The sequence below is a fragment of the Amblyomma maculatum genome, chromosome 4 (genome assembly GCF_055883805.1).
Source record: "Amblyomma maculatum isolate TAMU_Amacu chromosome 4, ASM5588380v1, whole genome shotgun sequence".
In the NCBI taxonomy this organism is placed as follows: domain Eukaryota; kingdom Metazoa; phylum Arthropoda; class Arachnida; order Ixodida; family Ixodidae; genus Amblyomma; species Amblyomma maculatum.
The window spans coordinates 6,489,343-6,506,371 of NC_139347.1; the positions used below are offsets into that span (position 1 = coordinate 6,489,343).

The window sequence follows — 17,029 nt, forward strand, 5'->3', positions numbered from 1 at the left end:
GTGCACGTCTTCCTGACTTTGCTAAACACTCTTTCATACTCTGCGTTACTGCGTGGGAGAGTCAGAATGCCTAACGTAACTTCTGAGAGCTTATCATACTTGAAAGTATGCTCAATGTCCTGAAACCTGGCAACAACGTGCCCTGCTCGTCTATGCACTCTTGAAAGGTTGCTTCTACTCGATCAAAAAAGCCGTAAAGAAACACTCAGCTTGAATAGTGGCTTGGTACACTTAAGAATTAAAATACCCACTAATCTTCTCGTTGGTGTCAACGATACTTGCCGTATCCTTATTCTTCTTTGTACCGAGATGTAGCAGAATTTCCCGACGACCGGCATGCACAATATTCACATCAAGCGGCTGTAGGTGCAGAAGGCATACCATTCGCCTTGCTATATTTTTGTATGCACAAAAAATCAGTTGAATAATTGGGCATGAACACTTGAAAGTACTTGAGACATCTCACAGTCGCACCAGCAGCAACTACGCCAAGGTCAATTCAAATGGTCGCGCAACTTGTAAGAAAACGCGTGCAGCTGCCTATTGCGAGCGGCATCAACTCGATGATGAGGGCCCCTGAGAACTGTGAGGCAAATTACTAAAGCACAGAAAATAACATCTGTCAGAACTCCAAAGAACTAGAAAGTAAACATAATATTTGCGCTCAGGAATGAATGCAGTTTTTGTTTCTTGCGTAAGAAAAAACGTGTTACATTTAATTTTAACTTGTTTCTAACAGCCTCTCTCGGCCATTTAGTATCCACTGCGTAGTTGCCCAAAGCCCAGATATGGCTCAGACCAAAGCTTTTTTCATCCGCGGAATGGGTACGTCATCAGCCCCGGTTCAACGTTCATCGTTGCGTGCTGTGTACAGAGTGGGTTATCTGTACCAAACCGTCAGTATTTCATTGTACTGGTTGTGGTAGAGCTTTACAGCAAGGCGAAGACTGTGTGTGCTCGACGAGAAACTGATTGCCGCTGCATGTGTGCATTTCTGGACGATGGGACAACGCTGCGTCACAGCTCGGCGGCTCGGCTTGGCCAGCTCGGCCTCCCAGGCACGTAGCAAAAGTGGTGGCTCGTATTACGGATACACGTCTGCACAAGCGGCGTATCGCTGCATTTTTTAATTGAACGGTGAAGGTGAGATTTTATTGCCCCCAAGACGCATGTCGCATTGCGCAAAGCCTTCCGGGATCTTTCTCATGAACATGTTAAATGCTTAAGTTGTAAATTTGTAGCCTCACATTGACTCATCTCAGTGGCAAATGAAGCGCGAGTAAAATAATGGAATTGTGAACAGGGCGAGATTTATTGGAGCGAAGCTATATCGTAGATATTTTCACTTCTCAGACGCATTAACTTCTAAATACTAGCAATCTCAATTTGAATTGCTTACCTAAGCTCTTACAGGTTGGTGTTCTAGCGCTAGCGTTAGTTATTCCGTTCGTTTGTTTTTTGTTCTTTGACACTGATATGTACTTTGTTTGTTAGCAAGATCTTTTACCCTTTCATAATCTCACCGCGTCTCGTTTGGAGACCTACGCTCAGGTCATTTTGTTATCACGAGGATTTCGTGAAGACCGTGACGAATGAGCGGTGGTCGCTTTCCTACACTTAAAGATTTCATTGTCGTGAAGCGTCTATGTAAATAATCGTGAATTAATAAAGCCTGGCTTTCTGTGCAGCACAGCTTCACTCATTTATGTCCTTAGTGAAATGCCTCAAGCCATGTGATTCTATCCATGTGCTTGCTGAATTCACTTGAAGGCCCTTGTTCACAAACATGCCCGAAGAAATAAGCCCCAGAATGCGTTTACATGACGCACGACGAAAGACTAGGCTAACGACAGTGGAGGCAGAACGATGCTATGATAAGGTGGTTAAAGATGCCGTAACATTTCAGCTAACATAAAACTTGACAGCAGAAATCCATGTCAAGTAAAGTTGGCTGAACAGTTACGGTGTCCATTTTTCTGCCTTATCGGAGCATCGTTCTGCCTCCGTCGTTGCTGGCCTTGTTTTTCGTTCATAAGTAAAAAGACAATGAAATTCCCCACCAAAAGTATGTCACTGTGACGTCACAAGCAATGTCACGTGTTTGTTTTACCTCACAGTTCGCAGGGGGCGCCGGAAAACTAAAGCCTCGCTCAGAGTCGACACGCAGGCTTCTATGGGAGTTACGCTACCATACTAATTTTACCATGACTACGCTGCCAACCACAGTAAGCTTAACTAACAACTTGACAGCCTCGGCTAGCCGAAACATCAAGAATTGTGATGACGATGTAGCCGTACTTTATTGAACGGACATGATCTGATTGGAGTAGAGGCACCGACGAGTGATGTGGCAAACAAATAAGATGCGCCGTGGAGTACACAGCCCGCCATGAGATGGCGCACGCGGCACAAAATAAGCTGGGTTCGCGTTTTCGCGTGTCTACTCGGTCTAACCCTGCTACCTTTTTTAATTCAACATACAAATCAAGAAAAATCGTAAAATGAGAGTGGGCACTATGATACTCGTAAGAGAGCACTGAAAACCGGGCACTTTACGTAAAACTTGGTAGGTATGTAGTTAGTTTTTGCTTTGTTCGTCGGCGTGATTTTCACAGCCACTTTTGAATTCCGGACCACGCGGCTCACACGATCTAGACAAGTGTTTTGCCCTCTGCACATTAGGTAATAAAACAGATATGAAACAAGTGTTGTGACCAGATTTTTGGGCTGACTTCTCAGAGACAGGACAGGCATCGAGAGGCACATATACCCAGTCTGCAAAATGATCTGCTTTAGCCATGAGAAAAGCAACAATATCACAATGGCCAGCTGGTTTGGTACAGCAAGCACCAGTAATTCATTATGCTGTAAAACACAGGGCTGTATAACAGAAGTGATAGGACGCAAGCTCACCTTCAAACTGAACTTTATTTGGAATTAGAAATAGAGGAGGATTGAAAATTAATTATGAACAGTTACCTTTTCTGCACAAGAATGTTGAATGACTGTTGGAACCTGGCATGGCCCTAACTCGTCAAGTTTCTTGCATCGAGTGTATGCACGCATTCAGTCTGTGCCCTCAAATTCCCTAGGCGGCACCTCAGCTGAACATGCACGTCCTGTTGCCTATCTTCCTTCTCGCATTCAGTTATTTTTAAATTTGATCGGATGACCAGCGTGCCATGCTGCACAGCATGGGTGATAAGGCTACAGCCAGACAGTCACCTTCATGAGGGTCTTGCGGCCAGCCTCGCGAGCTGGCTTGGTGGCCTCCAGAGCAGTGCGGCTGACCTCCGCGGCCGCCTTGGTGGCCTCGCGCGCCACTTCCTTGGCTTCGCGTGCCACAGTTTCAAATAGGGAGCTTTGGCTGCCCTGCAAGAGTTGCACAGCGTTCTCACTTTGCACAAAAACCTGCCCGCATTCTGGCCACTGCACAGCAAGAAGGAAGCGATTAGACCCAAGCATGCACTTTCATTCACAACCACACATTTCCACAGTGCGAGTTTTGTGGCAAGCGAAAGACAATGACTATGATGGAGAGTTTCAAGTAAAGAAGAGCAGGACAAGACGCCACCTGAGAAGCAAAAGGATGAACAAAGAAAAGTATTAAAGAGTATAGCTACAAATGCTCTCACGGCAGGTTTCAGTTATACAGGGTGTCCAAGCTAACTTTATCCAAGGGTTAAAAAATAAAACATCCAAAATAGGCTAGGGAAACACCTTGCATACAGCTGCCAGCCGTCTGGTGCACCAGAGGAAATTTTTCACCTTGCAATTAACCAATTAGCAATTTATATGATTTCCCTGTTTTTTCTAAATACTGACCTTAGACAATAAATCTGATTTGCAAAGTTGGAGAGCACCTTGAGAAACCCCCATTCCATTAATTTCCGACAAAGAAAGCCTCAAGTGTATCTTTTTTCCGAGTTCTAAAGAAAGCCTGCGACATACAAAAACTATCACGTGACTAACGCATTTGCGTGACACGGTCGTGGTGCTCTCAATTCTAGTCTAAGTGAATGAAATTAGCAGCGGCTGTGACTCGACAGCCCAGTTTTGGCGGTAGGCTGATATGTTGGCTATGGTTGCTGCTAGCGCGGCAAGCTCGCTGCAGCTTACACTGTCACGCACGCTGGCTGGCTGAAGTGGGCGAAGAAACCAATGCAGACATACAGTCGAACCCGGATATATCGAACTCGAAGGGGATCGCGAAATAGTTCGATATATTGATAATTCGATATACAGAAATCGGCTTGTGACGGCACTTACAATGCGAAAAAACGATACCACATTTGTCGCGTAATCAACCCACTCGCATAATATGCCCACCCTCCACTTTTGCACCCGAGAATTCGAAAAAAAAAAAAAAAAAAGCGTTAAGGCCAGCTCGCTCACATGCGAGCGATTGAGCGATCTCAGCGACGATGCGAAAATTTTCAAACTTGGAACTGCGTCCCTCTCACCGAAGGCGCGTGTCGCTCCGTTTCGGTCCTCTCATCCACAGCTCATTTCTTGACAGCATGCCAAGATGCTGCGCAGTGATAATGTCAGGGCACGTTTATCTCCTGATAGCTCCTGTGGTGAGGTGGAGCGAACTTGGCAGAGTGCCCGTGATGGCTTGATTGCACAAGCCTGGTTCGATTTATCACGCCGCGCATGGAGCGGGCATCATGATCGCAGCAGCTGACCGTGTGCTTTCGTTGATTCATACATGCAAGAATAAACGACTACCGCAAAAAAAAAAAAAAAAAAAAAAAAAGCCCTGTTGCTTCTTAACGTTTGCAGCCGCCATATCTTATGCTACGCTGCGCGTAAAGCACACTGATAAAAATGAATGACTCTCGCAAAAAAAAAAAAGAGAGAGAGAGAGAGAGAGAGAGAGAGAGAGAGAGAGAGAGAGCCACATCAGCCGTCGAGCGCAGGGGGTTCGGAACACACGCTAAAGCGTCCGACGTCTGTTTGAAAACGGGCTGAGCTGGCTTGGCGCATGCATAGCGCATGCTGAAGGAAAGAGATAGCTCGGCAAAAGAATGGGCACACCCACGCACATGGCTTGCAAACGTCAGGTGCTGGCGCGCGGAAAACGATAACTGCAGATGCGCGTGCCTTTGGAGAATGGGCGCGACGCTGCCCAAAGCAGCCGTCGCCGAACTGTCCCCTCATTCCTTCCGCGCGTGGCTTGAAAATGTCACGCGGCAAACGGCCAATGGTGATGCGATCGTCTTTGGGGAAGGCCCACTTTCCAGTGCGTGGTGCGGAGTTCGACATATCGAACGACCGGTGTTCGATATATGACGTCGCTTTCCTATACTTTTACATGGGATTTTCAAAGGGATATTCCGCGAGTTCGATATAACCAAAATTCGATATATCTGGGTTCGATATAACCGGGTTCGACTGTATTGGCTTGCCATTGCAACGGGCCCATGACGTCACGGCCACAGCTGTATTCGTTTACTCAAACCCCAACCGTGGCACATGAATGCGTGAGTCATGTAATATTTTTTATATTTTGGTCGCATTTTTTGGTTCAGGTGCTCTCAAGCTTTGCAAATCAAATTTATTAAGATCAATACAGTAAAATCTCGGTGATTCGAATTCACGAAATTCCCCGGCCAGAGTGCATTATGTACAATGTGCAAATTTTCGGATGGTCCGAATAGTCTCCCGCGCCATAACGCATGATACGAACGCACTAACTGCGGCCGCAACCTTGAGCACTACGCACCGCCCGCCATCATTGACTCCCAATCGCCAGCCACGCTGTATGTAAGCATCACGAGCAGTGATGACGCGATGTGACGCGTGGTCCGCACCTCGTCGACGTTGCGATTTTCTGTCGGGCCCACGCTGCGAAAAGCTTTCAGCGGCGCGTAGCCGACAAACCGCAGACGGCGCAACCACCATAGCTGGCAGTGGCGTACGCGGCGCGTGCGCACGGACCGGACATCGCTGGCTCCGCGATTGCAATCCGCGAGCAGTTTGCGGCGCCGTGCGGCCCGGCCCACATGTCGCCATCTCCAGTCATGCTGTATGTGCCGCAAAAAGTCTGCGGAGGCGGGCGGATTGCACATCACCGGCATCGCGATCGTTTTCCACGCCACGGAAGGTTTGCAGCGGTGTGCGGCCGTAAGTAGTAGTCGGTGGCATACACGGCAGCGGGCGCGCATGGGCCACACACGGTAGACTTCGCAACCGCTAGTAGCGCTATACGCATCGCGAGCAGTCTGCGGCGCCGCGCGGCTGGTATGTCGACATCTCTTGCCGTGCTGTACGCGCCGCAAGAAGTCCGCGGAGGCACGCGTCCCGCGCGTCGCTGTCGTTGCGATTGCCTGTTGCGCTGTGTGCACCGCGAGTGGCGAGCTGTGACAACGCGACCGTAATAAAACTTCTCGGACGTAAACAGATCTACGCGACTGCCTTTCCCATGCTTCTGCATACTTACTTTCGTTCGTTTTTATGATACAAATTTTTTCGCAACCCCGTGAGATTCGTATCACTGAGGTCCTTTAGAAATGAAGGTAAATTTTCTTAATAATTAATAAATTGCAAAACAAAAAATTGCCAGTGGTGCACAAGACGGCTGGCAGCTCTATATAAATGGTTTCCCTGGTCTAATCTTTTAACCCTCAGCTAAAGTTCGCTCGGACACCCTGTATAGTGTTAAGCCAACGTTCTACACACTACACACGACTGTCAAAACTGTGAATGCAGGCATTAAAGGGACACTAAAGAGAGAAAGGAAGTGGGTTTGCATCGATAGAATGCCAGTTCCTGATTACAAAAAGACCACTCTTACTGAAAACAGAGCTGTTATAAGGTAGTAAAGAAGAATAACAGAAATACAGGTATCGCCGCCACAGCCAAACGGCCGAGGCTCGCAACTACAAATCACGTGACGCGCTAGGGATCCCGGAGGCTGACAAATGTGAATTACGTTGCATGTTTGAATGCAGTAGTACGTTTTTTCTCAAACATGATAACACGCTTTTATCATACGTAAACGACGGCGAAAAGACAACGTAAACGTTGCAAGGCAAATACAAAAATATACTTAGAGGTACCACAGGCGCCCACTTCAGTTTTGGTTATGTTTCGGCTCAGGCATTTCGTGCGCACTCAGATAGTTTGTTTGAACCTGCAGCGCCTGAATTACGAGCTTGGAGCAGCAGATGCGCCTTGATGGTTCCCATTTGAGCATTCGGAGGCACGAGCGAGCGAAATCCGCTACCGCCGACACGCTCCTTCGTTCACACTTCTGCGCCAACATATCGCCGCCGTTGCCGCTTTGACTGCGACCTGACCGCTTGACTGCAGCTACGTACGCCACGAAAAGCATACATATGCTAAGTACCAAAGGAAAAACGCATTATCATTCAATTGTTCACTAAATCATGGCACATCTGACCAACATATACTGCGTCAACAAGACCTTCAACGTGCTATTTGCAGGCGTCGTAAACAAAAGGGGCATACTTGCCGCTCATACCAAGGAGAGCGTCGATATATTGCGCTCGTCGCCCGGCGAAAAAAAGGGCCTCGGGTAAAAAGTAAAAACTGAAAATAACGAAGCACCAGAAATACATTACAAAGAGTTTAAAAAAAAAATCGATTTGCAAAAAAAAAAAAAAAAAAAAAAAAAAAACGCCAGTAGCGGTAAGACTCGAACTCGCTACTGCTTGCTCCGTAACGTTCGGCGCTAGCCACTCGGCTACGGCGCGCCACAAGAACCTTGGAAATATTTCTAGTTTTTATGTCATGGCCCCATTTACAATAAAAGTTTTTCTGCTGCCGGTCTAAAAATTACAACTTCTTGATCATCGGAGCATGCTGCCTGCTCTCACGTCTTGCAACTAATGTTCTGGATGCCTATGCGCACTATATCGTGCACTGGATCAATTTTAACATGTGGAATTTCACAGCGCTGGCAAATGTAGTGGCGCCGGCACTTCGGTCATGTTCTGCTACCGTGGACGTAATTTTCGCTGAACACGGAGCTGTAGCACAAACCTTGAAGGAAAAAAGGCGACGAAGCTTCAAAACTGACAAGCGCAGCAGCGAGGACACTATTTTGCTGGTAACTAAATCTTATTTGTATGTAAACATGTCAGGAAGCGTTGCGATGATCGAGGGCTCGGTTTGTTTATACACAGTGCAAGAAGGAGCGCAAAAGCTTGAGAAACATGTAAAGTATTGTGCATTACAAGCGCTCTATGTTTTTTTTCTTCTTCCTTTATGGGCCCATCGCTCGGTAAATTACTCTCTTCATCGTTTTATTTATTTCGGCTGAGGCCGTCATTGCGAGTACGCTGTTGCCATGTTGGCCCTTGAGGGATGCGATGCCGCGGGCCGCTCCGGCTCGCTAGCTATCACGGAGTCTCCGCTTACGTCATAGTGTGCGTCACTCAAGTCCGACTACGTACTCGGAGGGCACAGTTTGAATTCGACCGGCGGGAACAAGAAAAAACCTCAACTTCTTATTGCAATATCTCAGCAATTATTCGATTTTTTGCTGCCGGATATGCGGCGACAGTGTCACCAAATGTAGTTTATTAGATTTTCATACCATCTTTGGCTGTCTTAAGTGTCCCTTCAAGGCTACATTCATAGTAGGCATTCAAACTACAATAATGACAAGGGAATGCTATTTACAGCTCAAACTGCACAAGAAGAATTGTGCAGCAAGAAGAGGGCTGGAAAGCATTCTGTATGCAAGCAAAATGAGCACCCCCTTTTTTCAAGCATTTTGCTGCCTGCACAGAAAATGAGGGAATGCTAACTGAATAAATCTCCAGCAGGCACACAATGCAGTGTTTTCATTTACCTGAGAGGAGAGGCCCGCCCGATTCAGCACACCTCCGAATCCCCCAACCAGTGGAGCAGGCCCACGGCCTCCGCTGGTGTCAGGTGGCGTGCTGCGGCCACTACTCAGGCTGCCCCCCGGGCTGCGTCCCGATCGCACCGTTGAGGGTGTTGGTGGCTCCGCCTCCACACTGGCATCCCCACCAGCCCCGAAGGAGCCTCTGCCAGTTGCCTCTGGCTTCATCTCCTGAAGCAACGATGACATGGGATATTTCCTCCCCCTCTGCTGTAGGCTACAACGACTATGTCGGTGCCATTCTAGTAGTATATCTCAACTAGTCACAATGGCTTGCCTGCAACAAGTTCTGAGAAAGTTACTTGCAGTGGCCCGCACTGAATTAAACCTTTCATAGATGCCGCTTATCACGTCCTTTAAAAAAATTTTTCTGCCTATGTCGTGTGTGCAGATGATTCCCAATTCAGAAATACTGTACTGATTTGTAGTGACAGTGACGTTGGGGGGGGGGGGGAAATGATCTCTCAACATCTACACTGTTACGCCCAGATGAAGACAAGTCCCCTTGTTGAAATGTTGCCTTGGCTTGCGAATAGAGGCTCCCCCTCAATCCCTGTTCAGTGCTCTTCAAACTGTGTAGTGATACTGGGCATTTAGGCAATAAATAGAGACACAAAATAAAGCAGTGTATCATATTAACTGAACATAAACAGGACTGATGTGCATAAAAGGTGCCCAGCTGAAATGAGCAGAGCATTTTCGTGTCCTAAAATGCCTCTAATAACTTTAGTTAGACAAGGGGAGCAGCCATCTTACCCTGGCATCTGCTCTTGGTGGCTCGAATGCATCCCCAGGGTCCCCCTGAGGGCTGTGGGAGAGCAGAGAATTAAGCACCAGGTGCCAACTCAGAACAAGTAGTGCTCAGGCAAAAAAAAGCACAAAGATATGCACAAAAGAAAGCAGAGCAGCTCATACTACTGCATTTACTCGAGTGAAACACAAGCACTTTACTGTCATCAAAAGGAAAAACTCCACTCCAGGTATAGAGCTCACCTTGACAGTGAAGAGCTTGGAGACGACGAGGAGACGGAGCCGTGCACCGAGTTCTCGGAGTCGGCACGCTTCAGGTTCTGTTGGTTTGCACCCGGAAGCTGGAGTGTCTTGGGGGGGTTGAATGCAGCCATGTAGTCTGCGCGGTTGAGTATTGCTGCTGATGCCTCTTCCACATGAGCTCCACCTGTCGAGCAAAGCAGGACGCAGTGGGGCACTCTCAAACGCTAAATAAAATGAAATCTCAGTGATGTAATCCTGCCTCATGAGCTTTCGGCATAATAGCTCTTTTTCTCCTTTTTGTACCTTACATCATGAAAATGTATGAAAAACTCGCATGGTTTAAAATTTTTGTTCCAAGAGGCAGCAAAAAAGTTATAGCAGGAGCATATCAGAAGCTGCAGTAACAGTAACACTCATGGCTGACATTTGATACCGAACCTATATGCATAATGAATCCCCTCCTTGAGAATTTATATATATATTTTTTATTTCCGTTTTCATATCGCGTTCCTCAGTTTTGCGCTGTACTTGCCCCAGTCACAGCACTGACCTTGGCAGCGTGCGTGCCAAGGTGCTGATGACATCTGGCACGTATACGTGTTTATCTTTTAAGGAGGTCTCCTGCAGAGGCAACACATTCCGCAAAGATGGCAGAGTGCCAATTCGAGAGAAAAAAGAAAAAAAACTTGGCAGAAGAATGTGGATGAATGAACAGACACCAATACGGGACGAGTGTTGACCTTCCTTTGTCCATATCCTTGACAGCGTTTTTTCGTCAATTAGCCATGAACCAACTAGCCCAGGCTGAAGTTTTGATTCAGACCCCCAAGTTTATCGTGGAGCTAAGTGGATGAGATTGCAACTAGATTTTATGAATTTCAAGAAATCTTGCTTCTAGATACTGAGAAGTAAATACTGAAGCGCAAAGTGACAGACTATTTCAAAGTGCTGCAATAAAAGTAAGTTCCCAGCCAAGTATGTATCATTTATGACTTTTTTGTTTTAGATGACATAACCGGACTTTTAGATGATGTTATTATTTTTAATGCCTGCGAGAACTGTACCAACAATACTCCACTGTAGCTCATTCTCATTTATAGGGAAAATTAGAAGCTAGTAAAACGGGGAGTTTAAAAAGCAACAGTGCAACCTTAAAAGATGCAATAAACAATGGGTATAAGGTTAATGTGTGTCTTTCCCTCAAATAAAGGCGTTAGTAAAATTACTTTCTTTTTTTTTTTCTGACTAAGCAAACAAAATTATTAAAACGAAAACTCCCTCCCATAATAAATTTGCCTGTGTCAACAGTTTCTCCGCAGTTCACATAAAAGCTCAATTTCTTCAGACATATACAGTCGAACCCGAATATATCGAACTCGAAGGGGATAGCGAAATAGTTCGATATGTTGTGAAAGAAGGCCAGGTCCAGACGGCAAGGTCGTGAAGGCAAGGCAAGGTATGCCGTGTCAGCATTTAATCTGATGGAGAAAACCCAAGCGCGCGCCAGAGCCGGCGCCGCGGGACGATGATGATGGTATGTACAAGAGGAAGAAGAAGATCATGGTATGTACAAATGAAAGAAGATCCGTGGAGAGCTCACACAATCTGCCCGGGGGGGCGGAAGCGGCCAGCCTGGCCGCTCCTAACCAACTGATGTACCGCGGCGCACAAACGGCTTCAAGCGAGATACATGAACAATTCCAGTTCCACGGTGGCGTCGGTCAGCTAGGGGATCAACAGGAGGAGGGGATGCAGCGACGTGAGCATAGGTCGGTGCTGGGCGAGGTGCAGGAGGATCAGGTGTGACAGGGTAGTTGATAGTGGCCAACTCTTCTTTAATGATGTGGCGGAGGCCGGCGTCGTTAGAAGGAGGAGACGAATGATCGCATCCGTGCCGGCAGAAAGGGCTGAGGGCTTGGAGCTCCTCGCGGATTATCGCTCGAATCATGGCCCGTAGATCGAGGTCAGTAGAGGTCGGGGCAGTAGTGAAGCCGGGCTGCAATCGGGAGGACTGTAGCTGGTCGAGGCGTTGGCAGGTCGTTATAATGGAATCAACACTTGATGGATTTTGGGCAACTAGGGTGGTATAAGCTATTGAATTGATTCCCTTCAAGACATGGTGTACACGTTCAGATTCCGGCATGGTGGGACTGATACGCCGACAGAGTGCCAGCACGGCCTCTATGTATGACGCATAGGACTCATCGGGACCTTGACGGCGGGTAGCGAGCTTGTTCCTTGCGATCTCCGTCCGAACAGCCGGGTCGGCGAAGTACTGTCGGAACTGCTGCTTGAAGGTGGGCCAGTTTGTGGTGTGGGGCTCGCGGTTAATAAACCAATTTCTGGCGACCTCAATAAGGTAGAAAGATACGTTCAAAAATTTAAAAGCATCATCCCACCGGTTGTAGGCACTGCAGCGTTCATAAGTGTCAAGGCAGTCATCGACGTCTTCGTCGCGACGACCAGCGAACAGCGGCGGGTCGCGTTGTCGTGTGGGCACCATCGGAGACGGCGGTGTAGCCGAGGTAGAGGGTCCGGCCGGGTCGGGATTGCTCTCGGTTGACATGACGATGGTAGTTGTTAAACGGCGACCGGAACGTAGCTCCAGAGAGAGGCAGGACACAAGGCAGCAAGGGGATCGAATTTCACCTCCACCACTTGTGAAAGAAGGCCAGGTCCAGACGGCAAGGTCGTGAAGGCAAGGCAAGGTATGCCGTGTCAGCGTTTAATCTGATGGAGAAAACCCAAGCGCGCGCCAGAGCCGGCGCCGCGGGACGATGATGATGGTATGTACAAGAGGAAGAAGAAGATCATGGTATGTACAAATGAAAGAAGATCCGTGGAGAGCTCACAATATCGATAATTTGATATACAAAAATCGGCTTGTGACGGCACTTACGATGCGAAAAAACGATACCGTATTTGTCGCATAATCAACCCACTCGCATAATGAACCCACCCTCCACTTTTGCACCGAAAATTTGAAGAAAAGAAATAAGGCCAGCTCGCTCACATGCAAGCGATTGAGCGTTCTCAGCGACGAGCGGCAGCAACAGAGCGAAAAAATTTCAAAACTTGTTGGAACTGCGCCCCTCTCGCCGCTCAAGCCACCGCGGCAGCTCAAAACAAGGTTTCTGTGTCGCCGCGGCAGAAATCGCGAGCGTTTTCGTTTGCATGTCGATGGCACGCGTCACTCCGTTTCGGTCGTCTCATCCACAGCTCATTTCTTGGCAGCGTGCCAAGATGCTGCGCAGTGATAACGTCCGGGCGTGTTTATCTTTTGATAGCTCCTTCGGTGGCGGGGAGCGAACTTGGCAGAGTGCCCGTGATGGCTTGATTGCACAAGCCTGGTTCGATTTATCACGCCGCACTTGAGGCGAGTGTCATGATCGCAGCAGCTGACCGCGTGCTTTCGTTGATTCATACATGCAAGGATAAACGACTCCCGCAAAAAAAAAACTGCCGCTTCTTAACGTCCGAAAAGCACGATACGAGATGACTCGCAAAAAAAAAAAAAAAAAAAATAAATAAATAAATAAAAAATAAACAGAGCTGCTGCTTTTTAACGTCCGCAGGCGCCATAGCCACGTCAGCCGAGCCGCCACGTGCAGAAAGTTCGCAACACACGCTGGAGAAAGCGTCCGACGCCTGCCTGAAAATGGGCTGAGCTGGCTTGGCACATGCGTAGCGCGTGATGAAGGAGAGATAGCTCGGCAAAAGGATGGGCACACCCACGCACATGGCTTGCAAACGGCGTGTTGGCGCGCGGGAAACGATAACTGCAGATGCGCGCCTTTGGGGAATGGCCGCGACGCTGCCCAGACCAGCCGTCGCCGAACTGTCCCCTCTCATTCCTTCCGCGCGTGGTTTGAAAACGTCACGCGGCAAACGGCCAAGGGTGATGCGATCGTCTTTGGGGAAGGCACACTTTCCAGTGCGCGGTGCGGAGTTCGATATATCGAATGCCCGGTGAAATTAAGTTCGATATATGACGCGGCTGTCCTATACTTTTACATGGAATTTTCAAGGGGACATTCCGCGAGTTCGATATAACCAAAATTCGATATATCCGGGATCGATATACCCGGGGTCAACTGTACTGTGGTGAGGCAGGCCAAAAGTAAAGAAAAAATAATGTGCCTCTGCCCGTGCCAGTGCAAACAGCTTTCACAAACAGGTCACAGCAGTCAAAAAACATTAGAACAGTAAATCTATCAAGCGAGGATTCACTTATTTGGAGCTACCCTAGGATCACGTTAGCCTCGAAGAGCGAGCACAGAATTGCTCATTATATGAAAGCAAAATGCAGCACTTGCAGTTATACTTGTGAAACATACTAGGCCAGAGTTTTCAGAAGCATTATTTTTGTAGTTGCAGGAAATGACAGCGCAGCTGTCATTTCCAAGTAAGTGGAATACCAAAGTTACAGAAACAAAAAAGTTCAGTGGCATAAAGTCACTCACACATGTTGTCCCCATTGAATTCCACCATATCACAGACAAAGTCACTTAAGGAAGAGTAGGAGGAGCTCGTGCTGCTGGCATCATCACTTTCGCTGCCACTTTCACCTGAGAGAGGATAGGGAAAAAAAAAAAAAAAAAGAGTAATAAAGTTCAGCCTCAGCCTCAAAAATATCACTAATTAGACAGCATGCCTAACGAAAAAATACTCGGAGACATGTTAGTACAACAAGAAAGAATTCTGTTAGCAATTTGGGTCATGCGATGTTAAAGAAATGCCAAGAGAGGTGTACTAATGGCACCCTAAGCATTAGGCTGGATGTAACGAATCAACGTTTTTTCTTGCGCACCGCACAGGACTGGAATGGCCTGCCCACCGAAGTCGCTACAGTCATCGACCCCAAAATATTCAAACGGCTCATTGAAAACATCTCATATTGATCATCGACCTCAAAATTTTCAAGTGCATCATCGAAAACATCTCATGAAGATTTTTGTTATACTTATATGCCCTGTAACGCCCACTCCCTCATGTAATGTCTCATCAGAGACCTTTGAGGAATAAATAAATAAATAAATAAATAAACGTGTTCAACATGTGGTCAGGAGCATGCAAATCAAGTGCTACTGCTCTGCACGCTGCGTGGAATGCAGATATAAAAAACAATTCACAAATTTCGTTCAGGAAGGAGTACCACTCTCCTCAACACCAACCAGTAGCAAAATATACTATTAACAGCACAGTGCATTCAATTTCAAGTAACTCTGCAGACTCGTTATAGTCATGGCTGGAAACTATAGGTAGAAAATAAACAGACGAAAATAAAAAACTGACACAGCCATCACTGCCATGCAGAGTTCTGGCATTCGTTCACATCAGGGCTAAAGCCTGCAAGGGTCTGCTTCTGTAAAATAAGACTAGACGAGGAGGAGAGGATATAGGAATGAGTAAAGTGCTCAGATTCTTTCTCTAAACCCAAAAACCTTGAACTTTATAGCACTCATTAAAAAAAAAAGGTTACTGCAAGTGAATGTAGTCATACTATGTCCAGAAAACAGAAGTCCACAAAAAATCTTTCTACCGAAACTGCTTTAAAAATCTGTAAACAAAAGCCCATTATATGTGGCTGCAAGCTAATGTGAGCCGTAGCACCAATTAATAATGATGACCGATAAGTCTATCATTTTACCACCGCTAACCCCAAACTGTTTACCTTAAATTATAGGGGCACTAGGGACAACCATACATAATTTTTCTCAGTAAAAATTGATTTTCTGGCTCTTTCTGAGAATGCTGAGGCTTGTCCAGCAGCAAAAGAAAAGGTTATCACGAAAAAAAAAAAAAAAGAATAAAGATATCTTCCTGCCATCCTAACCAAGAAGGATGAGTTGCCACTGTTCTCAAGTGAATGTGAGTGTAGTAATGTCTCCGAGATCCACGCATAAAAATCAGTGTTGATGCATGCACATCATCGTTAATAGCGACATCTGAATTTTGCTTTATGCTCTTTTCTAAGGCATAAAATCCCCGTTCTCAATGAGTGTGGTCTCCACGTGACTAGAATGTAGTACCCTATTGACGCAGATCAACTTCAGTTTGCTATTTCTGTTCCTTTATTATGTTGTAAAAAAGAAGGGGAATGACAAGAGAACCTGCATACATGTAATGACACTCAAAGGGAACTAATAAGAAAATCCTGCCAACAACTTCTTCCTTTCCTGTGAGGGCAAGCTTTCAAAGTCCTCTGAATAAATGAGGAAAGAAATATTCATCACACGAATTCTAGTTCACTCACTAACAGCCCTTGTACACAAAGGCAAAACTTGGTGCCAGGAAGTGTCTTTCTATTCCATTTCAGAAAAGGGAGTAAGCTCCCTCTAAACATAGCCACGAAGGTGCTTCAAATGCAAAGCTCCTGATAAATACACCAAGTTTTCCCTTGTAGCTGCATTATGGCTGCAGACAGGTGGGAATTAATGAGTAATTGAACCTTAAAATCAGATATTGTCTTTGAAATGCTCGAAAGACTGACCCGTGCTTGCTTCGTCAGCTTGACTAATGGAAGCCATGTCGATGTTGAGCGTGCAATTTTCTGACCATACCTCGAAATAAATGGGTTCTAACTGGTGGCTGTACCACTTTGCCTTGTCCCCTATCACTGCTGGGTCAAACACACCTGTGTCAGAAAAGGAACAGATTGTTACTACATGCCTTCAGTGCCAGAAGATGAACATGCTAGCATCGCAGAAACTTCAGTCATGATAAACTGCTTTTCATAAAAGCAGCAGCCTATAAACTACCTTTGTAAAATGAATATCATACCGTATTTACTCGCATAATGATCGCACTCGCGTAATGATCGCACCCCTGAATTTTGAGGTCAAAATTCCATTTTTTAAATTCCCCACGTAATGATCGCACCCCGAACATGGAGCCGCCTGGTGGTTGATCTGCAGTCATCCCGCAGCGAATGCATTCCGACGAGTTCCCAACCTAGTCTAGTAACGTTGGAGTTCCCATGATTCCATGCTTTGCGGCGTTCGCCATTTTGCAATTCGGCAGCGTCGTAGCGTGCTTTGTGTTTTTGTGCGAGTTTACGCCATTTCACCATGGGGCGGTATGCCAGTTACACTGCCGCGTTCAAGCTCAAGGCTGTCGACTATGCACTGGAGCATGGCAACCGCGCTGCTGGTAGGC

At 46.8% G+C, this 17,029-nt stretch overlaps 1 protein-coding gene across 6 annotated transcripts in view; it reads right to left on the reverse strand.

Annotated features, from left to right (window-relative positions):
• Positions 1-17,029, reverse strand: part of Rab3-GEF (Rab3 GDP-GTP exchange factor) — a 129,140-nt gene that overhangs the window by 63,198 nt on the left and 48,913 nt on the right. For all 6 annotated transcript variants that reach the window (XM_084600697.1, XM_084600695.1, XM_084600694.1 and 3 more), the window contains exons 10-15: positions 16,365-16,508; positions 14,335-14,439; positions 9,872-10,055; positions 9,635-9,686; positions 8,825-9,049; positions 3,226-3,372 (exon numbers count right to left, since the gene is read on the reverse strand). In XM_084600697.1, the coding sequence (XP_084456823.1) occupies positions 3,226-3,372; positions 8,825-9,049; positions 9,635-9,686; positions 9,872-10,055; positions 14,335-14,439; positions 16,365-16,508 (857 nt within the window). The remainder of the gene's footprint in view (positions 1-3,225; positions 3,373-8,824; positions 9,050-9,634; positions 9,687-9,871; positions 10,056-14,334; positions 14,440-16,364; positions 16,509-17,029) is intronic.